Below are 26900 nucleotides of genomic sequence, written 5' to 3'. Positions count from 1 at the left end.
CCTGAGCTCCATGAAAAATTGACAGAATGTGTACACACACCTTGTTTGTACCAATGCATTTTATTCTATTTGGGAAATAAAAGATCTCTAAATCATGGTGCCTAAACCTCGAGGGAAAGAAAAAAAAAAAAAAAAATTTGTGCTAATAGTTATCATTTTTCTGGCTAAGGATTATTTCAATAACAGAAGGTGGCAAGTAGTGATTATAAGGACAATTTGCAGCAAAACATGGTATATCACTTGGGGAAAAAAAAAAAGTTAAGCCAACTCTTTTGCTTTCTGCAAAATTCATGCGATTGAAACACAAAAAGAAAATGATTTCCTGTCTCATTCATTAATAATACATTTTATTTAGGGAATTCTGCCAGTTATTGTGTTTGGGGAGGGAAATCCATTGGACTTCCTTCCTGTCACGTGTAGTCATTTAGAGTCATAAGATGGGGATCATAGTATCAAAACACTCTTCCCAATTATATAATTTTGGTGATCGCAATCCTAAAGATGCATTGGAGCAAGAAAATAAACTCAAAACTCCACATTCGTTTCTCTTCTCAGTATCCTCATATGGCACTTGATGCCACTGCTTTTCTGCCAAGTTGTTTGCCTGTCAGAAAAGTCATCTTAGATAAATTAGCACTAGAATCCTAGAGTAGAAGGGTCCTTTTTATTAGAATGGCCAAAACAGCATTAACTTAGTTGTAGAAATATCTATTACGACTGACGCGGCCTGCTGGCCAAGGTCCCCTGGACTCTGGCTCGTCTAACTCCTTTTGTACAATAGGACAATGATTCTATAATTAAATGAAAAACAACAATATAAGTTTTTTGGTTATAATTAGTTCCTAATTGATTTTGATGTAGTTTTAACAAATCTGTATCGTTGTATGTGATAACTGTGTATTTACTATAGTGAGTGGTACAATCTATTCTTACATTTTGTCATGAGTTATTGCGATGTTCTGCACTTGTGCTTGGCGAAAAGCTATCTCTACAAGAATAAAGTAGTCTGTACTGTATTTCTGAAATGGCAATGAAGGATTGGCCATCTAGCTCTCAGAGAAGGATTACTTGTGCTTCATTTTGTGTATCTATTTTTTAACACTCGTTGCGTACCAAACCTATGTGAAATGGGGTCTCTCTCTAAACTGCCTTTCCCATACAAGGTTTTTTTTGGGAGTTTTTCTTCTTTTCTTATTAGGGAGGCTTGGGGGGCTGTGAAAAAAAAAAACGGGTCTGTTAAAGCCCATTGAGGCATTCTTTATGTGATTTTGGGCTATATAAGAAATAGCCATTGATTGAAGCATGTATGTCTTCAAATTTATTTGAATTAAGAAGCAGGAAAGGTTGGCTGCTATGTAACAGGGAGGGGAGCAGGTTTGTGTGTAGAGAGTTTTTCTGTAATGTACATAATGGGGTTTTCATGTGGAAAATGTGCAGTATGTTTCACACAACAGATATCTACTTTATAATAAAATAAACATGCATGTGTCCAGTCCCACTGAGCAAACTGATTAATCAGTTTGGCTTTGGCGATACAACAAAAGGTAAAGTGTGAATGTGAGATGCAAGAGAATGAGTCATGCTGAGAAAGTTGCCTTCAAAGATGGCAAGTTTAAAACTGGACAGGAGGCAACAAAGCCGTTTAAAACACAGCCGTCCCAGATTCTCCCTGCATTGAGTTTGTTCTCCCAGTTTCCACTGGGAGCTCCAGCATTATCCATCTGTACAAAGACATGCAGGCTGGGTGAAATGGCAATGTTAAACCACAGGGTACGATTGGTGTTTGTGTCTTCACCCTGCAAAAGGACTGGCATACTGCCCATGGATTGTTCCTGCCTTGCACCCTTTTGCTAGCTGGGACAGGCTCAAGCCCCCCAATGCAACCCTAGTCTGGATTAAGTGGGTTGGAAAATTACACATTAGATGTACAAATGCAGAAAAGAAACCACAATGAACTTCTTCCTCTTCTGTAATATCCTGTTCTCGTCTATGCTAGAAATTACTAAAGTTCAATGCTAAACACAAGACACGTCACAAGATGCACAAAGTCATTTGTAACAAACATGGCTCTTCAAAAGTAAAAGTATTAGCATCTTAAGAAAGATCGAGCAGTTAAGGAACACAAATGTTTTGCTCACAGTGCTTTCTTATGAATGAGACTATACACAGCATCCCACCAGGATCGTTGTTGGTCTGTACAAAGTAGCTTCATGAGAGGAAAAGGACAGCATCGAGGCTCGGGAGACAGTGGTGAGTAGCGAAATTTGGAACTCATCTCCAGCTGTGCATGACATGTAAATACAACACCACAGAGGAAAACCTGTAAAATTGAAAATAAAAAACTTTTTCTACCTTTCTTGTACTGGGAAAAAATGGCATGAACATATTTTTTTATTTACATATACCTACCTCAAGATCTAACAGGCAGATTGACTCAGGAGCATTAGTTTCGAGCTTTGAAGTTTCCTGGGGTAATCGTGGAAACAGTTCTTTTAACCAATCCCTGTATACTGCAATTTTAGACATCAAAGCCCACTGCAAGCCCAACCAAGTAAGGTGCTGTAAATTACCATCATACATGCCAATTGTTCCTAAGGAGGGGTGAGAAAGTAAACATGAGCATTAAGGTTCGAAGAACACATATACACAATGAGATATCTTGGGGATAGGACCAGAGTCTAAACATAACATTTATTTAGGTTTCATATAGCCTTATACACATATCCTGTAGGTAATTAATACTTGTGCATGAAACAAAGTTTGTGCACAGCAGCAATCACAACTAGCACCAATGATGCACCAATTATGCTGTATTTTGATTAAAATGTTACTTCACAAAGAGAATGAGCTACAAACATGGTGAGTAAAGCACACATGTGTAGCAAGAAACAATGGCTGATGATAAACTGGCACCAACAAGATTCTGAGCTTGTTTCATCTAAGCTGTACAGGTGTGACCTTTTTTCTGTGTGCCGCCTAGTACTTTTGGATTGTCATGCAGTGGTTATCATATTGTTCATTTTTCCTACAGCAAAGCAGTTTGGAAGTACTGTGCAGCAGTTAGTGCTCCGTTCACTCTTTGGCAATGTGCCACCAGGTTCTGTCATTTATATGTTGCTGGCTTGAGCCTGTGAGACATGTGAGTGGAGTTAGGCACAGCAAAAAAATTGTTTTTGTGGTGATTGGGGGGTTTGGTTGGTTGAAGGATCAGCTGTAAACAGTAAGTACCAGCTCCTGCATTGGTCAGAGACCCACGTGGGTGAGGGAGGTCAGATGTGGCATCATGTCTTGTCTGCTTTACAACTGCAAAATCATTTTGTTTTCAGACATTTCTCGCAGAATGAACTGTATTACTCAAATATGATTCAAAAATGTGCAAAAACCATTTGATATATTAGAGGTTTTCATTGTTTAAAAAAAAAACAAAAAAAACAAAACAGCACTCCAGTGCTTAATCGTAACCTTATTTTTGTGGTACTGAACTATGGGAAGTACAAACATCCAACTATAATACACCAAGTTTTTTATAAAAAAAAAAAAACACACAACAGAAAAGTGAATAATAAGTTGTGCTCATACCAGTATCACATCTGGCAAGTTCTCTGAGATCAACAGCCTGCACCCCAATATTCTGGATATCATCATTAGCAATAAACGATGTATCAGCAGGAAAAAGGCTTCCAAATAGTGTTTCAAATAATGCCTTCGGTCCATTCTTGTTACCAAAGGCTTCAACAACCTCTTTGAAGTAACTTACTTTGTCTTGGCCTAAATTAAGAAGCATATGCCCTGAAAAGAAAAATGTTTTGTTTAAAAAAAGTCAATTGGGATACAACAACACTGCTGCAAAATGATGACAGTGCTTTTATTCTTTTACTACTTTTATTCAGTTTATAATTAAAACAGTAAATTGCGCTATTAAATGAACAAAGTTTGAACTAGAACCAGAAACCTGACAATTCAAATGGTGCTCCACAAAGTGCCAAAGCTACCAGTGCCTGGTTTAAGGACCATGGTATCCCTGTTCTTGATTGGCCAGCAAACCCGCCTGACCTCAACCCCATAGAAAATCTACGCCAGACCCAACAATTCAGAAGAGCTGAAGGCCACTATCAGAGCAACATGGGCTCTCATAACACCTGAGCAGTGCCACAGACTGATCGACTCCATGCCACGCCGCATTGCTGCAGTAATCCAGGCCAAAGGAGCCCCAACTAAACACTGAGTGCTGTACATGCTCATACCTTTCAGTTGGCCAACATTTCTAAAAATCTTTTTTTGCATTGGTCTTAATTGATATTCTAATTTTCTGAGATACTGAATTTGGGACTTTCATTAGTTGTCAGTTATAATCATCAAAATTAAAAGAAATAAACATTTGAAATACATCAGTCTGTGTGTAATGAATGAATCTAATATACAAGTTTCACTTTTTGAATAGAATTACTGAAATAAATCAACTTTGTCATGATATTCTAATTTTATGACCGGCACCTGTACATAAATATACACACACACCTAACAGAGCACTGCTGTTTTGTTTCTCAACATTTCTATATGTGTTCTGATCAAACCAAATCACAAGTGAAGTTACGACTGTTGTCCGATTGTGCATTGGAGAGAAGAGAGGAGTTGGATCAGGTGCTTGGCTTGCTCTGACTGACTGGTAATTGTGTTAGTTTTATGTGAATTGCGTTACATTCGTAACTGACATTTTTTGCATCTTTTAATTGTTTTCAATGCTCCATGTTAACTTGACTCATTATGCTCTGAATGAGATTTCCCGAACTACCACGGTATGTACAATTTCACTCATAACACACAGTAGTTCAATGTGTATTGCATCCAGGGTTCACTGGGTACTGCACTGAGACCACCCTTTGCAAAGAGTCTTGGAACAGTTGTTTTAGATGGCTCGAGTGCAAGTTTTTACATTTATCTTAAATAAACAGACTTTTGTGGAAATTGCACCAGGAGTTAAAAAAAATGGTCCAAATGAAGTGGCTGTGAAAATGCCTATATTCACAGCAGAAGGTGTGTGAATTAAAGAACCCAACATCACCAGTTGTGTAGACATTATATGTGGCGCAAGGGGTAGAGGATTTGTAACCCACAAGAATCTCTGAACTCACACACACAGGTGATGGTTATGATGTGACCTTTTAAGACAATGCACTGCCATATTACCAATACTACTCCTTCACATAAACTACAATGAGAATTATCAGGAATCCAAAATGTATTTCATCAGAACAAGTAACATAGCAGTATTCTGAAAGTCTTCAGAACCTTTCCTCTACAGTTATAGAACCAGATGGTGTGTGAAGCAGAATAAAACCCAAAATGGATTATTTGAAAGCTTGCAATTTATTATAAATAAGTAAAATTACCTGACTGACTTTGTCGATCACATGCAAACCATTCCATCAGTTTTTGAGAAGGTTCATCACTCTTAATTGGCTTAGTCTTTGGACGTGAAATCTGGAAGAGAGTTAGCATTTGGTGAAATTTTGAAAGAAGACTGTCATGTTACATTACCTATAAAAATATATGTACTCGTATTAAACAGAGTTTTGTCTTGAGATCAATAAATCGCAATCTTTAAGGAGACGCTGATTACTTTAAACACGAAATTTTCTGGTTTTGGGTGTTATTAATACTTTGTCAAAGAAGCTATTTTGTTTAAAGGTAAGCCTCTCACAAAGTCTGGCCTTTGATTCCAAATAAATGTGGCTGTTACCAAGCTGTACATTTATAGTTAACTGGCAAAAAGACTTGATTTCTGTTTTGTTCTTAATTACAACTAGAAAAAAGGAACAATACTTTGTTATACCAAATGGAGATGTTATGAGATCACAAAATAATTTGTTAAACTCTAAAGCATGGGTGTCAAACTCTGATCCTGGAGGGCTGTAGGTTTTCGTTCTAACCCTTTTAATTAGTGACTTTTTTTGCTGCTAATTAACTTCTTTTGCCTTAAACTTAATTAACTTGACCCCTTAGTTGTCTCTTCCTTAATTAGCAGCCAAACAATAATGAGACCCAAAACAAGCAGCTGCATGACCAGTTCACCTGTGCCCATCACACAATATCTGAAAATAAAGAAAGGCGAAGGTCTTAGTAAGGTTGATCTCTCAGGTCACCAAAACATCTTGACGGTAATCTTAGAAAAAAAATAAAAATCTAACCGTTTTGGGAATGTCTGCTGTGGCAGAATGAGAGCAGCAACAGGCCATGAAATTAAATAACGAGTTTAACTAACAGCAAGAATTAGCTTCTCATAGAGATTGGTTAGAGTGAAATTGTTGGCTCATTTCACGTCTCATTTCTGATTGGCTGTCATTTAATGAAGAAAGGAATCAATTCAGAGGACTGAATCCTTAAAAACAGGGCTATTAAAATGAAGGGAATAGGAGTTAATTATCAGTGAAAACTGGTCAGTGATTAGGAAAAAGGTGAGAGTGAAAACCTGCAGCCACTGCGGCCCACCAGGACTGGAGTTTGACACCCCTGTTCTAAAGGCCGTTTGAAACAAATAATTTTTTCCAGAATTTAAGTCCATTAAAACAAAAGTTTGAACTGTGGAAAAATGTGCCATAGATTTATAAACTGCTCAAAAAAATTAAAGGAACACTTTGAAAACAAATCAGATCTCAATGGGGAAAAAGAAATCCTCCTGGATATCTATACTGATACAGACTGGGTAATGTGTTAGAAACGAAAGGATGCCACATCGTTTGATGGAAATGAAAATGATCAACCAACAGAGCCCTGAATTCAAAGACGCCCCAAAAATCAGAGTGAAAAAATTATGTGGCAGGCTAGTCCATTTTGCCAAAATTTAATTGCAGCAACTCAAAATTGTACGCAGCACTTTGTATGGCCCCTGTGTTCTTGTATACATGCCTGACAACATCAGTGCATGCTTCTAATGAGATGACAGATGGTTTTGTGGGGGATCTCCTCCCAGATCTGGACCAGGGCATCACTGAGCTCCTGGACAGTCTGAGGTGCAACCTGGTGGCATTGGATGGACCAAAACATAACGTCCCAGAGGTGTTCTATTGGATTTAGGTCAGGAAAGTGTGGTGGCCAGTCAATGGTATCAATTCCTTCATCCTCCAGGAACTGCCTGCATACTCTCACCACATGAGGCCAGGAATTGTCGTGTACCAGAAGCCACTGTACCAGCCTAGGGTCTGACAATGGGTCCAAGGATTTCATCCTGATACCTAATGGCAGCCAAGGTGCCTTTGTCAAGCCTGTAGCGGTCTGTGTGACCCTCCATGGATATGCCTCCCCAGACAATCATTAACCCACCACCAAACTGCTCATGCTGAATGATATTACAGGCAGCATAATGTTCTCCATGGCTTCTCCAGACCCTTTCACTTCTGTCACGTGCTCAGGATGAACCTGCTCTCATCTGTAAAAAGCACAGGGCACCAGTGGTGCATCTGCCAATTCTGGTATTCTATGGCGAATGCCAATCGAGCTGCATGCTGCTGGGCAGTGAGCTCAGGGCCCATTAGAGGACATGGGGCCCTTGGGTCACCCTCATGAAGTCTTTCTGGTTGTTTGGTCAGAGACATTCACACCAGTGGCCTGCTGGAGGTCATTTTGTAGGGCTCTGGCAGTGCTCATCCTGTTCCTCCTTGCCCAAAGGAGCAGATACTGGTCCTGCTGATGGGTTATGGACCTTCTATGGCCCTCTCCAGCTCTCCTAGAGTAACTGCTTGTCTCCTAGAATCTCCTCCATGCCCTTGAGACTGTGCAGGGAGACACAGCAAACCTTCTGGCAATGACACGTATTGATGTGCCATCCTGGAGAAGTTGGACTACCTGTGCAACCTCTGTAGGGTCCAGGTATTGCCTCATGCTACCAGTAGTGACACTGACTGTAGCCAAATGCAAAACTAGTGAAGAAACAGTCAGAAAAGATGAGGAGGGAAAAATGTCAGTGGCCTTCCTCCACCTGTTAAACCATTCCTGTTTTGGGGGTCATCTCATTGTTGCCCCTCTAGTGCATCTGTTGTTAATTTCATTAACACCACAGCAGCTGAAACTGATTAACAACCCCCTCTGCTACTTAACTGACCAGATTAATATCCCATAAGTTTCATTGACTTTATGCTATACTCTGATTAAAAAGTATTCCTTTAATTCTTTTGAGCAGTATATTTTATCACACCTTTTGTTTAGAAGTGGGTTCAGGGCTTGTGGCAGCACAAACTGCAGATTGAGCTTACTATGAAAGACATTTTCCAATTCAAGTTTCCATTCACACTTTTTCATTCACTATTACAGTGTGGGCAATGGGCTTTAAAGTCATTTATGAAATGTATATGTTTGTATAAAGCCCTTTATGAAATGTATATGTTTGTATATGTATGTGTGCCCTTAAGACCAGGCTCACTACAAACAAAGAAATGCAAAAGGAGGATGAGGCAAAGGACTCTCACAGAGAAGGAGGGACAGTTAAGATGTGACTTCCATTTCTAAAGTGTGCACTCAGCCAATTCTAGCGCTCTTGACCAGGATCAATATAAAAAGGTCTAGTGATGCCAAAAATGACTTTTCTAAATGTCCAATCAATTATTTTATTGATTAAGCTATTAACCCAACAAAGTTTTGTCCAAATAACTCATATGAATGAATGCTGCATTTGAATATTTATTGAATTTGATACATAAAAATTGGACACTCTAAACTTGGAGGAAAAAAAAAAAATACTTGCACACAACTAAAACAATTACATACCCAAAAATAAATAGGTATTATTCTGCTTATATAATTTAAGGAGCTATATATATATATATATATAACGATAACGTGTGTATATATCAATAAAATTAGAATATCATCAAAATGTTATTTTAGTAATTCAATTCAAAAAGCGAAATTCATAATATATAGACTCACTGCACTCAGTGATATATTTCAAGCATTTATTTTTCATTTTGCCGATTATGGCTTATAGCAAATGAAAACCCAAAATTCAGTATTTCAGAAATATTACAATATTGTGAAAAAGTTCAATATTGTAACTCCTGGTGTCATATTCCACTCAGCTAATTAACCCAGAAAACCTGCAAAGGTGTCCTGAGCCTTTAAATGGTCTCTCAGTCCGGTTCAGTAGGCCAAAAACAATCATGAGGAAGACTACTGACTTGACAGTTGTCCAGAAGACAGTCATTGACACCATCCACAAGCCACAAAATGTCATTGCTAAAGCAGCTGGCTGTTCACAGAGTGCTGTATCCAAGCATATTAGTAGCAAAGTAAATTTTACATTTCATCTGGAAATCAAGGTCCCAGAGTCTGGAGAATGAGTGGAGAGGCATAGAATCCAAGTTGCTTGAGGTCCAGTGTGAAGGGTTCCACAGACAGTGATGATTTGGGGAGTCATGTCATCTGCTGGCGTTGGTCCACTATGTTCATGTTCACTAGGTCAAGTCCAAAGTCAGCACAGCCGTGTACCAGGAAATTTTAGAGCACTTCATGCTTCCCTCTGCTGACAAGCTTAATGGAGATGCCGATTTCATTTCCCAGCAGAACCTGGCATCTGCCCGCACTGCCAAAAGTAAATACCTGGTTTAATGACCATGGTGTGTATCACTGTGCTTGACTGGCCAGCAAGCTCGCCTCCTAAACCGGTACTGTAAAAAGGAAGATGACAGACACCAGGCCCAACAATGCAGACGAGCCAAAGGCAACAATTAAAGCATCCTGGGCTTTCATAACACCTCAACAGTGCCACAGGCTGATCGCCTCCATGCCACAACGCACTGATGAAGTAATTCATGCAAAAGGAGCCCAGACCAAGTATTGAGTGTGTACACAGACATACTTTTCAGTAGGCCAACATTTCTGTATTAAAAATCATTTTTATAGGTCTTCTGTAATACTCTAATTTTCTGAGATACTGATTTTTGAGTTTTAAAATTACCTGTAAACCATAATCAGCAAAATGAAAAGATATAAACACTTGAAATATATCACTCCGTGTGTAATGAATCTAATACAAATTTTACTCTTTGAATTGAATTACTGAAATAAACTTTGTTGATATTCTAATTTATTAAGATGCACCTGTGTGTATTATACACACACACACACACACACACATACATATATATGCACATGCACAAACACACATACCTCAACAGCACAGAGCACAGTTGAACTCTTTGGGGGATTGGGGTCAAGCATACTGTGGACAAGTAAGAAGCTGAAAAATCTTACACACAACCTGCCACATACCAACTCCCTCAAACCCACCTCCAACCATATTGTGGTGCAACCCAACCAGTGTGATACATGTACATTTCTTAGGGGGTACAATATGGGGCCTTCACATGAAACTTCAAGAGGTGCAGGTGCAACATAACAGTACTCGGTGGTACATTGAGAAATGCTGCTGGTACTCCAAGTTGAAATTGTTAAAGCACAGAAAACTAACAGAGAGATCTTTCATCAGACAGTGCCCAGGTACGATGATCGCATTCATGACATTTGAGCTGGAAAACTGCATGCATTGCAACGGACACAAACAACTCTGAAATATGGCAGTGCCCTGTAAGTAGGGCACCTTGTGAATAAGTGGCTTAAAAACAGGTGAACTTAAATTTATTCCGATTTAAATTTAACAACTGGGGTCAGATGGGAGACAAAAGCAGTAAATAATAGTTGGGAGACGAAAGTAATCCAATAAAGAATTCTGATGCACTTTCTCCAACAATAAGTTACAAAAAGGCTTACAAAAAGACAGACGAGCATTATTTGAAAAGACTGATGTGGTTTGATAGATTAAGTAGGAGAGTTCTGTTGAGCAGTAGCCAGAAACATTATAAAAAGCCTTTACCAAAAGATGCAGATGAAGGTTTTAATGTGTTATGGTTTTTTAAACCATAAAGTGATTAAGTCTAAAGCATGGATTTTGTGAGTCAATGCCTATCCTTGAAAGCATTAGGTATTATGAAGGAAACACCAAAAGAATATGCATACCATTTAGAAAATGTCCTATGCCCAAGAATATGCATAATTAAACTCTAAAAGGCCATGGCTTTCTCATGCCATATAACCCAGCACACAACCACTAGGTTGGCACTGGCACAACTATTACTTTTTGCATTGAGGTAGGCTAACAGAAGTGGTTAAATTCAGGATATCATTAGTAGATTTTGTGAATACCAACAAGCTAAAAGTGGTTTGTTTTTATGTGATAGTTTAAGTTTCAAAGAACAAAATGTTAGAATAAAACCACACACATTGGGCTTTCAAAGTTTTCCTTATAAAAGTCAACAAGTTGCACCTCTCCACAAACAAAATCAAAATATGCATAGTATTTCTGCAGACCTCACATGCCTGCTTAAGGTTTTACTACCAAAGAAAGTTGAGGGAAAAAAAATACAGGCAGTCCCCAGGTTACATACGAGAGAGGGACTGTAGGTTTGTTCTTAAGTTGAATTTGTATGTAAACCGAAACAGGTAAATTATTTTAATAAATGCTATTGTTGACCGACTGTAACCAAGTGCTCTGCCAATGAATGATAGAGTTTCACCTCTCTCTGAACTTTTCATTATTTCTACTTTATTTTCCATGGTGATGGTTCTTCTCTTCTTTAGTGTATCACCTGCACTTGCATCAGATTTGTGTTTCAGAGACATTGTTGAAGGGTGAAAACAAAAGGTTAAGACGAGCTCTTCTGCACAGCGCTGTACACACTATCACAGCAGGAAGGCACCCCTCGTCAGCACGTCTGGCGTAACTGAATGTGAGAACTTCCTGCTATGCCCGTAACAGTACAAGCAGGCTTGCTATTGAGAATGGATGGGAGCAATGCGGCACACAACACAGTCACCTCCACTTGCATACAGTATGCTGCCTGCAGCGTCTGCCCATCGAGAAGGAACAGGGTGCGGCCAAAGACGGGTAGTGAATCGCCCACCACCGCCCCCAATCAACGGGCAGCCACCCGAGGCACACTATACAATGCTGCCCCCCGCCTTTTACCCTCCATGGCCTCCGTTCAGCCACAACCAAGTCACCACTTGCAGCATCACCAGCCACCCACTGAAAACGAACAGTGCAGTTAGGAGCAGTAGCTGTGGCGGCGACGTGGTGGTAAGCGAACCAGCCCATCAAGCCTCCGTCCTGCACACGAGCAGTAGCTGTGGCCCTGGTGACTATGGACTCCCACCGCCGCATTCATCAACCGGAGCCGCTCAGAGGGACACTACACTGCGAAAGCAGTGAAATTGCCCCCTCCAGCCACCGCTTGCAGTGTTCCTAGGCCAAAAATGACAGAGCGGTAGTTATCGAGGAGCCTGCGTCACATCCCCCAGACAGATGAAGCAGCAGCTGCGACCCCATTCGCAAATCGTATGTTGAATGTCTGTAACTTGGGGACTAGAGGCTATCTTTTGAAGTTGGCAGATATTTAATACCACTGGAGTAAAATATACTATTTTCACAGTCAACTGATTAAACACTTCGTTTCACAATCTGGGATCCTTAATGCACCTACCTGGTAAGCAACAAGGTAGCACAGAGTTGCTAGGTCTGTAACTTCACGCCACTGAAGCTCACTTTGTTGTGCCATTTTCAGCAATAATGTGCCAGCATGCAAATACAAGTGACCCCTCATTTCAGTGAAAGCCACAGATAAATCATCAGCTGGATCACTTACAAAACCCTTGGCATTAACCATTGCATAATCAAATCTACAAAAAAAAAAAAAAATTTTAGTAATAACATTTACAGGTGTCTCTCCTGTAAGTATGGAATAAAAAATATGCAACACTGGTTAAAACAATTATTCAAGAAAATCAAGATGTAAATATTTATAAAAAAATTAAATAAATTTGAACCTCTGCAAGGCAGTTCTGCATTCATTAAGATTTTTAGCTGACAAAGAGAGACGAACAACATTGCAGTAAGCAAGAAGATGTTCTTTAATTATGGACCTCGGTAGACCTTTGCCATATCCATTTATATAATCCTGGAATTTAAAGGGAAGAAAAATTCAGGTTAGTTTTTCACAATTAATTGGAATGGAAAACATGCATTAAATCTATGGGTTGCCATAAACAACATGCTTCTTTCTTTAATATTCTAACATAAAACAATGTCGCATTAAATCCTGAGTACCAGTTCTTTGAAATAAAAATCTCAGAAAACTTAACTATAGAATTTGTTATTCAGTAAAATAAAAATTTGTCAATGGTTTCTGCAATGCACCATATAGAAAATTTTTTAAAAGTACATACACACACACTAAATAAAACTGTGTTGTGCTTTAAATTTATTTGCAATTTCCATAACACAAATGAATGTGTCAATGTTGATGTTAAACTGTAAAACTGCAGTATATATATATATATATATATATATATATATTAAATAATAACTCAGAAATTAAACATTTAACAACTTACCAAATTTAGCTACATTTTTCACATGCTTGAAATTTCAATCAGCATGAATACCAACCTGAAGTGTATCTGTAACACAACTGTACCAACTCAAACTGTGTAGCAGGAAACCTTTCTGCTCTACAGAACGACAATGTCTGATTGCTTCTTCAAGTCTCTGGTCTGAACGGTAAAGTTCTACAAGCTTGATGTTGACATGGACATCAGCAGGACGAGCATGCAGTTCCGACTGAAGAAGGTCAAACAGTTCATTTAATCCAGTCTGTCCTTTTGCACCAAGCAACTTTGCCTGTAGATAGATTAAAGGCAGGTTACAAATGCAAGTAGTAAAAGCCAAGTGTTAATAACTACTCCCTTATGCCTCCAAACTAACAACCAAAAGCAACAAGCAAAACATAGTATCTGAAAAATAAAAATAACCAGTTGTGGGATTGAATCCCAGGATGCTAGACTGGTAAGGCAGCAGTACTTACCATCATTCTGGATCATGAGGACCTGGCACCAGTCCAAGTATGGTTCCACATAAAGCCACTTAACATTTTTTTACCAAGTACCTTAAGAACCCAAACAGCCTTTCAGAGAATGTGCAGGCTTCATACAAACACAAACTAGGTGCACGAATTATACTCAGTGAACTGGATCTATTAAAGCAGGTGAACTAACTACTAATGTCACATAATTTATTATTATCTTTTATTTAAGACTATTAAAATAGAGAAATTAGGAAAGAAATCAGAACGCTCACAAGGAGAAAACTGTACAACTAGTAACAGAGCTACACAATTTTTTGGTGTTTTTTTTTCTGCAAAGCTGTCTGTTACTGTAAAACTTCTGTTGAAAAATACGACTTTAAGGTCCAATCTTGGGTGCACTATGTTACTATAAGCATTACATTCACAGCTATACATAAAACATCGTTAGTGCCACATAGGATGGACAGGCATCCCGACCAGGAGAAGGGATGGTTCCATAACCGGACGAGAGGCTCCAAGTGGACAGACAGGCAACCCAGCCAAGGGAGAGAAAGGTGTCATACCCAAAAGAGACTACTTAGATGGATGGACAAACATCCCGACCAGGAAGGATTCCTTACCTGGATGGGGAGCCCCAGGCAGATGAACAGACGTATGAACTACATATATTTGTAGTATCATCCCTGACCAGAATTAAGGAAAAAGGACAGGGGAGGACTGTCTCTGGGGAATGTTTATTCCCCTGGATACTTGATGGCAGCGGCCCTGGATATTGGTGGCCAGTCGGAAACCAGCTGATAATATTGGGAATGGAAGTCCAGAAGCTCAGTCCTGTAGGTGAACAAGGGTGCCACAAGAGGGCACTGCAGGGAGATGTACTCCAAGTTATTCAGGATTTCCGTATGATCGTGAAGTGCCTCTAAATGCCAAAAAGCTCTGGCACTGGAAGTACTTCTGGATCTTCAATAAAGGGGAACACACGGTCTTGTCCAAGCGAGTTGGAGCTGGGAAGGAAGGAAGGCAACACTCAACTGGAGGAGAGCACGAACTGAGTTTGTGTGTTCGTGTATGGGGCTCTGTGGTGCCCCCTAGCCTTCACAACACTAATTCATTTTGTGGAGCCTTTTGGCAAAGAAAAAAAAGATTCAAGCAGTGCATCAGTAACAAGCAGTTAAAAAAAACAAACTGTTCAGAATTCAGAAATTAACCCAGCACTGCTGCATAATTGAGACTAAACAAGAGGATTCATCGAAAAAAAAAAAAACAAATCCATGCAGCATTCTATAATCAAAGATGCCTGACTTTCTACAATTAAATGACCTCTATTATTATTAATATAATATTAACAAAAATGTGTTTTCAACAAAAAACTATTTATTAGGTGCACTCATCTCTCCTCTTCCACATCTTTCAGTTAAAAAAGAAAAATAAAGATACAATTGAACTCATTGTCAATACCCAAAATATCTGAAATCAAAAACCTACAGCAACTAAAAGCAGAGTAATCAAACTGATAGACAGGCTTCTTTCTTACTTCCACAGGACCAGTACCCTATTACTCAAGCACTTCTTGGGTGATTAATTGCCCACTTTCAACAATTACTTAAATATTTTAATCACAAATATAAAAGCAGCAATGTGAGCTAAATAAAAACAAATAACCACATGCTGTCAAAGGACACAATGATGAGGTTATTAACAGCAAAATCTAATCACGTACAATATATAAAACTTAGCTTCTGGACTGCCTAAAAAGATTTAATTTCAGCAGAATCCTTAATTAGAAGCTAGCAACTGAGGTTTATAGAGCATTACTTTATTTACTGTAGAAGTTTCAAAACCCTTAAATGAATTTCCTGTCAGATTCTCTGTTTTCCCTAAGCAGCACTCTAACAATGAGAGGCAATTAACACTAGAATTACCAGAGCCTACGAAAAAACTCGTAATTCCGTCCCACCTTAAACTGCTTCTTAAATCCCTTCACACCTCTCCGCCAGCGTCCTTTGTTCTCTAAATGTGCTGATAAAGAGAAGCTCGGAGCAGCCGGCTATTCCATCCCCCACCAATTTAGAACGTGCACGAACTTCTCTCAGCTCATGCCTTGATTGAGTATCTGGGAGTGAAGTGGAGTTTTAGAGTGGAAATAATAGATCGTTGTTTGGAACACACGCATTTCATGTCTGTTCCGTTTCTACAGTAATCTGTGTCAACACATTGTTAAAACAGAAACTTTTTTTATATTCTAGTAGTAGATGACAAAATGTAGGCATAAACTATATAATGTATGAAGCCTGAAGTCCAAATAGCAAAGAAACATTTTCACAAGAATAACACAATTGCACTTTTATTCAAACATATAACTGCAGAAAGAAAAAGCCGCCTTAACATGCGACATTGACACCAGTTTACTATAACTGACTCCGTGGTTCAATAGATACAGCCCCGCTTGAATCAATCCTGCGCTCCTCCCTTTTGAGAAGTAAACTGTTCTTAGTCTTACTGTTTTAGTATAAAAACATACATTTGATTTCAGTCTGTAACACTTTTCACTCTCTCAGTCGCGTTCAGAATCAATCCATACAACCCCATCTGACACGGCTGTTTTCACTAAAGACGCTATAGCTCTGCAGTGTACCACGATGCATACTAACGCCCCGGTTCTGACACACAAACGCTGGCTGCCTTCTTCATATCTCACCGTCACTTGCTTTTCGTTTTATTGAGTGTTCCTGCCAGTCCCCGCATGTTGCTGTATGCTTTTTCTTTTGCACCCCAGGACATGCAGAAGAAAGAATGGTAAAGACCAGTAACTTTGGCGCTATATGCAATCATCAGACACTCCCCATCTGCCCGTGTCGTTCAAACACAGGAACATATATTGGTGTAAAAGTATAACAAAAGTGCACTTTTATTTAAGTGCACTTTTTCCATCGCCTTTTCCTGTAAGAAGCAATGTACACACTTCTCTCTATGCTGTGGTTTCTATTACACACCTGAAAGAAAGACAATATATGTGAAAATATAATCGCACTAATGCAATATTATTTGAAAACGAACAGCGTCAGATCGATGCATACTAACGCCCGGTTCTGACACACAAACACTGGCGAAGCTGCCTTCTTCATATCTCACCGTCACTTGCTTTTCTTTTTATTCAGTTTTATTGAGTGTTCCTGCCAGTCCCCGCATGTTGCTGTATGCTTTTTCTTTTGCACCCCAGGACATGCAGAAGAAAGAATGGTAAAGACCAACTTCGGCGCTATATGCAATCATCAGACACTCCCCATCTGCCCGTGTCGTTCAAACACAGGAACATATATTGGTGTAAAAGTATAACAAAAGTGCACTTTTATTCAAGTGCACTTTTTCCATCGCCTTTTTCTGTAAGAAGCAGTGTACACACTTCTCTCTATGCTGTGGTTTCTATTACACACCTGAAAGAAAGAGACAATACATATGAACATATCCAGCATACAGCAACATGCGGGGACTGGGTGGGGGGGGGAGGCGTTAGTATGCATCGTGGTACAGCACAGAGCTATAGCGCGTCTGTATTCTGTTTCTTTTGTACTCCAGAGGAGAGAATAGTAAAGAGCAGTAAGTTCGGCGCTATATGCAATCATCAGACACTCTCCATCTGCCCGTTGTTTTGTTATACTTTTCAATACTTTTTATACTGCTCAAACGGGCATGCTCAAAAAATACACGTGTAATGCCACGAAAAGTGCACAGAGACACTTCATTTCAAACAAAACAAGTGCACTTTTATTCAAAACTACCTGTATAACCGAAGAAAAAAGAAAGCAAGATACAGTAGGCGATTGATACGACATCTTGCATGGTGCAATGCTACGAAGTGAAGATTTTAATTCCGTGCTATTTAAATTCATCACATTCACATATTAACAGTTCCCACACACCCAAGGACCGTCCTTCCTACATTTACGACACGTGTGTACTTGTTGCCGTGTACACACCTCTCTGTGCTATGGTTTCTATTACACTGAATGAGCACCTGACACTGTACTTTCTTCTTCCCTGGGGGAAGGTCCGCATCAGAGAATTTCCAGTTCCTGCATAAATTCACACCGATCTGGCGCTGTTCGTTTTCAAATAATATTGCATTAGTGCGATTATATTTTCACATATATTGTCTTTCTTTCAGGTGTGTAATAGAAACCACAGCATAGAGAGAAGTGTGTACATTGCTTCTTACAGGAAAAGGCGATGGAAAAAGTGCACTTGAATAAAAGTGCACTTTTGTTATACTTTTACACCAATATATGTTCCTGTGTTTGAGCGACATGGGCAGATGGGGAGTGTCTGATGATTGCATATAGCGCCGAAGTTACTGGTCTTTACCATTCTTTCTTCTGCATGTCCTGGGTGCAAAAGAAAAGCATACAGCAACATGCGGGACTGGCAGGAACACTCAATAAAACGAAAAGCAAGTGACGGTGAGATATGAAGAAGGCAGCTTCGCCAGCGTTTGTGTGTCAGAACCGGGTTGGGGCGTTAGTATGCATCGTGGTACACTGCAGAGCTATAGCGCGTCTTTAGTGAAAACAGCCGTGTCAGATGGGGTTGTATGGATTGATTCTGAACGCGATTGAGAGAGTGAAAAGTGAATAAAAAAAAAAAAAAAAGCTAACCTTTAAAAAGATCATAAATTGCACCGGCTGTTACAGACTGAAATCAAATGTATGTTTTTATACTAAAACAGTAAGACTAAGAACAGTTTACTTCTCAAAAGGGAGGAGCGCAGGATCGAACCCGTGACCCCTTGATTCCCAAGCGGGCGCTGTATCTATTGAACCACGGAGTCAGTTATAGTAAACTGATGTCAATGTCGCATTTTAAGGCGGCTTTTTCTTTCTGCAGTTATATGTTTGAATAAAAGTGCAATTGTGTTATTCTTGTGAAAATGTTTCTTTGCTATTTGGACTTCAGGCTTCATACATTATATAGTTTATGCCTACATTTTGTCATCTACTACTAGAATATAAAAAAAGTTTCTGTTTTAACAATGTGTTGACACAGATTACTGTAGAAACGGAACAGACATGAAATGCGTGTGTTCCAAACAACGATCTATTATTTCACTCTAAAACTCCACTTCACTCCCAGATACTCAATCAAGGCATGAGCTGAGAGAAGTTCGTGCACGTTCTAAATTGGTGGGGGATGGAATAGCCGGCTTCTCTTTATCAGCACATTTAGAAGACAAAGGGCGCTGGCGGAGAGGTGTGAAGGGATTTAAGGTGGGACGGAATTACGAGTTTTTTCGTAGGCTCTGGTAATTCTAGTGTTAACAGAGGAAACTAGAACTAATATTGTCCCACCTACACTTTTGTTTGTAATATCCACTTTGATAACATACTATTCATAGAAAAAATGTAAACAAATAAAGGACTGAGAATTAATGTTCTCTGATCTATAAATACTGACAACTTTCTCAGTAATTAAATTCAACAGCATTAGATCACTAACATACATCAACATGAGCACTCTTAGAAACCTGAAAACCTACATCATTTGCCACCTACCAGGATCAGAATTAGACTCTCCAGCCTGTTATAATACTCACCCTCAAGTTATAGATGACAGGGTTTCCTGGAAAAAGTTTGGCTGCTCTTTCCAGCCAAAATTCTGCTCGGCCATCTTGTTCACATTTATTGCACAGTAACTCTGCTATCTTAAGGACCAATTCCTTCTGTGCTGGATTTAACTCCACAGACCTCTGGTAGAGAGGAAAAACAAAAACAAAACTTAACATTAAATGTTATTTAACTTCCATAGCACATAACTGGACCAGTCCACCAACTGGACCCAAGTCATTTACACCAGGGGTGTGGTTCAGTATGGAGTTAAAATTAGAAAGCTTACAATCTGCACTCTTTCATAATTTACAAAAAATATACAGTTTAGAGTTTAAATTTCATGTGTGGCAGAATGGCAGGAATTATTTCCTGGTATAACAACAAAGCAGGTGGGAGGGTTATCGGGTTTGGTGAAATTCAGGGCAAGCATTACAAATGATGAAATGTTGATTGGACTACCAAATTCATCTTCCTATTTGCGCATATTAAAAATTTAACAACTTATTGTATCTGTCTAGTAAATGAAAAATACCACTTAAAACCAATATAAAAAATTGGAATAAATGAATACCAAATAATTAAAGACAGTTATTTACACAAACTCTTTAAAGCTGATTTTATAATGGGTTAGGCAGAATATCACTTTGTCAGATTTGTGACATGTGCTGTTGCCAGATTGCATCAGTGTATGGAGGAGACTTTAGTTGGTGAAACCATAAGGTGCAATAATATTTAAGTTATTAATATTAGTCAAATTAACTTAAAAGTTCAAACAACATACTCATGGTGTTATTTTTTCAAAATCCTGCCCCTTTTTCTGGTATTTTAAAACTTTAAGGCTACCTTTTTGAATAAAATGTTTTAATAAGTAACCTTAACTTTTAAGCATTCCAGTAAAAAAGCCTTAGTTCTGCTTTAATGCTGCCAAATGTAACTGATCAGGCTTTTCTATATGCCATGTACTATTACAGAATTTTTCCCACGATTCAACAGTAATTAGTCATAACTGGAAAATGCTTTGCATTTGCACCTTTATCATTCAAATATGCATTGCTTGTGCTTTCACCAGGTTGGCAGGTGTACTGCGGTTATTGCAGTATTGAACATTAGTTCAGTTTCAAAAACACAACAAATGACAACTTTAGTATTTGACGATTCAATATCAGCAATTAAATATTAGTTTTTCTGCAGCACTGCTAACTGCATGTCTCTGAGATTACACTCTCACATTAATAAATTACTGGTATTATGCGAGAGTGGTGATCTATCCAATACCATCTGCTTCACCCCTAGCATCTAAGGTGTACGCAACGGCTTCCACGGATTCTGAACTGAATACATTGGTTACAAAATGGATGAGTAGCTGGATGCACTGCTGTAACCATGTTCATTACAATCAGAGCCTCCGTCCATTAATCAGGGCTATTCAACTACCTCATTCAGATGCACTACTGTAATGGTCAACTGACTGGTCGCATCACTGTGCTTTCAATGTAAGCATGAAATGGATACTTTTTTATTCTGGAAGAAAAAAGTCCACAGGTGGACAAAAAGGTGCTAATAAAGAAATGTTAATGTCTTGAAAACCCTTAAGTATTTTTATGCTTGATGTGCAACTGCAACAGTTTCACTATCTCTTGTTCATACTTGCAGCTAGAGGGCTGCAAAGTACAAATTTTTTTATGTAGTTCCCAACTGCTCCCTGCCAAGTTGTCATCTCGTTCACAGCAGCAACTAACAAAATTACATCCAGACATACACATCATAGACATTCAAATAGTAACATACATAACATATTTTAGACATAGAATTTTCTCAGACGTTCATGTATGCTCTGATTGCCCACTCAAAACCACATTAATGAAGTCAGTTTGTCCATATCCACGGACTACAAGTTTCCATGTTTAAAAAAAAAAAAAAAAAAGGTTCTGCAGGGTTTCCATGGGAATGCTGACCTCAAACTTGCAGATCTGGAATTGTGTTTTTTTTTGGTATGTGTTTCCTCACATACCAATTAGTAACCCCTCACGTACCACAAGCTAAGAACCACTGATTTACATAATTGAATAGTACAGACACTGATTAATTTATTTACAAAGGTTTCTATAATTCATTACAGTATGAAATTAAAATTTATTCATTGATAACCATGGCTTTTTTTACCCAAACTGTCCAAACTCACTTAAATTTAAAAAAAAAAAAAAAACATGAATGGTGAGCCTTTTTTGATTATCATCAAACATACCCAAGCAAACCTTTTAGCTTTTTTGCCCAAAAGTAGACTACTAGCATTGAAGGCCATGGTCACATTTGCCACGAAAGAGGAAAAGTTACTTAAAGGTCATAGCTGCTCATTTTGTAACAAGTAGGAGTTTGCATCAAGTTCAAAAGTAAAAAGTATTCAGACTCATGAGTTATTTTTCACTTGAGGGTTCTTCCATATTTTGCAGATTTTGGCAGGTCTAATTTATTTGAAACTTTCACAAACCTTGTAACAACCAATAGCTTTCTCTACATTTTCTTCAATTTCATAGAGATGGCCCAGAAACTTGTGAGCTTTTGGATCTCGGTCTTGAACGGCCAGATAAGCAGATACATGTCTACGGAAAAAGAACAGAAATAAATTGAACATTTTTATAAAAGGGTTATTGAGCTTCAAATGGTTTATTTAATTTTGTAAAAATAAAGTAACAGGAACTCACCTTTTGGCAAGTTCATATTCTTTTGCTTCAAAGTATAGTTTTGCAAATAAAAATCCCTTTAATGACTTCTGTAGAACAAAGCAAAAGCAAATTTTGTTTTACATTTCTACCAGTTTTCATAGTTTGCTTTTTTATCTTTCATTCGAGTAGGTGAGCATACATTTATTTGTGTATGTTAGCCACTGGGATTCTTAATTCAAACTTAGTTCACTGGAAATATCAAAATAAGAGTAAAATAAAAGGAGACAACATCTAGTACCAAAATGCAGTGAAACAAACAAGTGCAGTTCACAATAAAGTGATTTTTGATTCTGTATCTGTGTAAAAGGAGATTAGATATTTACAGAAACACTTTGGATTATAAACTGTTACTGAACCTGTTTTTCTAAAATGTGATATGATCACCTGCCAGACAGCAAAATTAACAAGGTTAATAAGCAGTGCCTGTGGTGCTTGCAGTTAAGAGACCAAGCCTTTGTACTGTTGTGGTCAATATTATTGGCACCCTTGTATTTTAGATATACAATGTACAATTTCATTGGGAAAAATAAAAAGTGCAATGTGATACACACACAGATCATAAATATGAGATAGTGTCTGCCAAATAATACAAAGTGTATACGACATGCGCCTCACCCTTATTGGGGCTCATCAGGTGTATGTACTTTTGCATCCCCTCATTGAGATCGAACCTTGGACATTGTAAGTAACCATCTAATAATCAGATTGCGATTCAGACTTAAAAGGAATGAGTTGCTTTGATCTTCACCCTACCACATAAGCGAACCAGCCGCTATGGCACAGCATCTGAGGCTTCGTCTCAGGCACTGACATCTGAGGTTCGAGCCCTGTATAGGGATGAAGAAGTTTGTACACCTGACGAGCCACAATAAGGAGTTCCGAAAGATTCATGGTATAAACACTGGCTACTGCACTACCGATTAACATGGTTTCAACATATCTAGAGCAAATAATCGGATTAACATTAGGATGACACTTTAGTTACTGCTTTATGTTGCGAGACTGCATGTAGTCTTGACTGTACTCTTGTGCTCGACAAACTGAGCACTACAAAGGACTGAAAGTATACCATGTTTGTTTCTTGTCTAAAACATAGTACTGCTGCGATGATCACTGGTTCCATGTGCACTTTTTTTGTTTAAAGACAACGTGCACTTTAGTTTGTATTGTTTAATGCATTTCTTTTTATTGTGATGGTCACACTAATATAAAAACATCTGATTATTTTCAAATTCATATGTTCACTGGTTATTTTACTTTATTATTAATTTTAATCGTGTTAATGCAGAGACATCAGGGTGACATTCACAGATTGACAGACGTGAGCAGATGAGGCAAAACATGCACTGGAGCCCAGAACAGGATGTGCAACCACAGGTCACAGGCATCAAAATAATCGTGACTAATCAAAAAATAAATTGAACGATTAGTCGACTACCAAAATAGGTTGAGAGTTTAAGCATTTCACTGCTATAGCGGTCCTGTGTAGTATAATTGTGTCCTGTATTGTCATCAGTCCACACCTTGAACCGGTCCCATTCATTCAGTACATAAAACACAATGTCTTTGCGAATATTAAGGCTGAGACTGATATGGCCATGCAATAAGTAAGAGAGAGAATGGAAGAGGCAGATACAATTTCAGGGCATGGAAATCACCGAGTACGGGTCGGTGAAATTGTAATTGACGGTGATCACCAGAATAGACATGTTATTCAGAGTAAACTTGTCCCCGTTGAGAAAGAAAGTACAAAGGAAGGCGAGAAGCGGTGGAGCAGGGAATGAAAAGCAGAAGTTAGCACCAGGAAGAAGTACTGGAGCAAGAAAGGAAGCCCAACAATGACAGCCTTGAAGCGGTGGAGTAAAAGAAAAGGCAACAGTCACGAGGAGGGAGACGTGTGGAGGTAAGGAAATCCAACAATGTCATCCTTGAAGAAGTCACCAGCTGGAAGACGTGAAGAAAGGCGAATAATAAGAAGCTTGAAGCAGTGGAGTAAAGAAGCAGGGAACAGTGAGCACGACAAACAGCTGAGGAAAGTAAGGAAGCGATTGAGCGCGGGCACATGAGCGCGGGATGTCGTTAATGTATATAGGCAGGGAGCCAACCAGAGGTAGGTGTGCGGACAGCAGCCGGGTGGAAAAAGGAAGAGGGGCTGGGGGAGGCCCTTGTGCATCTCTACCGTGAAATAAAAATTGTCTGTTAACAGAAATAAGGAATGAAACTGGCAAAAGGAGAGGTCAGTCCTGAAAGTTCCATATGGCATAATGGCGAGAACCGCCAAAAAGAAGACGTTATTTTTGAAAGTTTGTTGTGGGGCACGCAGCGAAATGAAACATACTTAATGTTGTGTATGTGTAATGTATGTAAGGATGAGCATGGGAAATTTGGGCTTCCTACGTATATTGGAAGTCAAATGAAATAGTGAGGAGGGGTTTCCCTTATCTATATATACAGTTTAGGGGGTACACCCGTTCCCCCCCACCCCCCTTGGGTATTGCAATAGGACATGAAACATACCTAACTTTTGTAAGTACACTGCAAGGAATGAGCATGCGAAATTTCAGCTTCCCACCTACATGGAAAGTGGGAGAATTATTGATGAGTCAGTGAGGGCTTTGCCTTTTATATGTATAGACTAGCAAAATACCTGCGCTTCGCAGCGGAGAAGTACAGTAATCCCTCCTCGATCACGGGGGTTGCGTTCCAGACCCACCCATGATAGGTGAAAATCCGCGAAGTAGAAACAATATGTTTGTATGGTTATTTTTTATATATTTTAAGCCCTTATAAACTCTCCCACCCTGTTAACATTATTAGAGCCCTCTAGACATGAAATAACACCCTTTAGTCAAACGTTTAAACTGTGCTCCATTACAAGACAGAGATGACAGTTCTTTCTCACAATTAAAAGAATGCAAACATATCTTCTCTTCAAAGGAGCACCATCAGGAGCAGAGAATGTCAGAGAGAGCGCTCGCTAAGAAAAGCAAACAATCAAAAAATCAATACGTGCTTTTAAGTATACAGAAGCACCGCGATAAAGTGGCATTTTGTAGAGGAGCGTCAGTGTCCTCTGTGCAAACAGCCCCTCTGCTCACACCCCCTGTCAGACAGAGAGAGTGAGAAAGATAGAGAGAAGCAAACAATCTCAAGCACCGCACGGGAAGCATATCTTATATCATTGAGGAGTTTTAGTTAATATGTAATACATGCTCTGATTGGGTAGCTTCTAAGCCATCCGCCAATAGCTTCCCTTGTATGAAACCAACTGGGCAAACAAACTGAAGAAGCATGTACCATAAATTAAAAGACCCATTGTCTGCAGAAAGCGGCAAACCAGCGAAAAATCTGTGATATATATTTAGATGTGCTTACATTTAAAATCCGCGATAGAGTGAAGCTGCGAAAGTCGAAGCGTGATATAGCGAGGGATTACTGTAGTGTGTTAAAGAAGTAATGAAAAAGAAAAGGAAACATTTTGAAAATAACGTAACATGATTGTCAATGTAATTGTTTTATCACTGTTGTGAGTGATGAGTGTTGCTGTCATATATATATATTATATATATAGCAAAATACCCGCGTTTCACAGCGGCGAAGTACTACATTAAAATTTTTATTAAGAAGAAAATGTAACCTTTTTAAACCGAGGGAAAATATGGCAATAATTATTTGTTAAGGATCTCTTTGTATACCATGTTGTCAGTTCGGCCCTCCGGTTGTAACATGACCAAGCTGTGCGCTGAGCTTACTCTTGAGCATGCAACGTACAGTTGGCCATGTGAACAGTAATCTTGTCTCAAATCTCACAACTTGGATTGCTGCTGTCATAATCGGTTTGAGTTTAATGGTTTGTTTCAATTACGACAGTATTTGCAGGATTTGTGTTGATGTGACATTCGGCATCTGTCAAGCGTTGTAAGCACACAACCGGTTTCTTCGATAACTTCACATCTAGCTTTTGAGAGTTTAAACATTCATAAACATCAAAGTGTCCACTACTGAAATCGTCACCTGTGAATCTAAGATGTTTAAGAGGCATTGGCGGATGTCGAAAGGTGTAAAATATTTGGCCATTTCGGTACACTTGAAAGCGACAACCGAACAATTCAGCGGCAGCCATCAACTCACATGCAGAACCATAGGTGAAGGGCTTAAGCATTTCACTCTTATAGTGCTCCTGTGTAGTATAATTATCTCCTGTACCGTCATCAGTCCACACCTTGAACCTGTCCCAGTCATTCAATACATAAGGCACAATGTTCCTCCGGATATCAAGAGTGAGCCTGATATGGCCGTGCAATATGTAACACAGAGAATGGAAAAGGTAGTTGCCATCTCCGGGCATGGAAACCAGTTGGGAAGTGACAGTTCTTTGATCGACAGTGATCACCTCGATAGACATGTTAATGGGGGTACGGTTGGAATGATAAAGGAAATGGGTACCTGAGCAATGTAAAGTAAGTCTAAAATACCTATACAATAACTATAATTGTAATAAACGAACAATAAAACAACGGAGAAGCCGTGGATTAAATAAAAAGGCTGTAGTTATCAGTAGGGAGACGTGAATCCCGTGGCGAAGCAAGGAAGGGAATGTAGAGACCGGAGTGACGGACAGTCTTATATAGGCAGGCAGCCAACAACGTGGGAGGCGTTGGGATGGG

The 26900-nt window shown here is 39.0% G+C and overlaps 1 protein-coding gene across 3 annotated transcripts in view; it reads right to left on the bottom strand.

Annotated features, from left to right (window-relative positions):
* The window catches only part of ranbp2 (RAN binding protein 2), a 91090-nt gene that overhangs the window by 55518 nt on the left and 8672 nt on the right, over nt 1–26900 (bottom strand). For all 3 annotated transcript variants that reach the window (XM_039743534.1, XM_039743536.1, XM_039743535.1), the window contains exons 2-11: nt 22213–22280; nt 21999–22110; nt 19498–19650; nt 13496–13726; nt 12874–13004; nt 12531–12726; nt 5391–5481; nt 3580–3789; nt 2410–2591; nt 2139–2320 (exon numbers count right to left, since the gene is read on the bottom strand). In XM_039743534.1, coding sequence (XP_039599468.1) covers nt 2139–2320; nt 2410–2591; nt 3580–3789; nt 5391–5481; nt 12531–12726; nt 12874–13004; nt 13496–13726; nt 19498–19650; nt 21999–22110; nt 22213–22280 — 1556 coding nt within the window. The remainder of the gene's footprint in view (nt 1–2138; nt 2321–2409; nt 2592–3579; nt 3790–5390; nt 5482–12530; nt 12727–12873; nt 13005–13495; nt 13727–19497; nt 19651–21998; nt 22111–22212; nt 22281–26900) is intronic.

This window comes from Polypterus senegalus, chromosome 2 (assembly GCF_016835505.1).
Source record: "Polypterus senegalus isolate Bchr_013 chromosome 2, ASM1683550v1, whole genome shotgun sequence".
Classification (NCBI taxonomy): domain Eukaryota; kingdom Metazoa; phylum Chordata; class Cladistia; order Polypteriformes; family Polypteridae; genus Polypterus; species Polypterus senegalus.
Note: the sequence above shows the minus strand (reverse complement) of the source record. Positions and strands in the feature narration are given on the sequence as shown.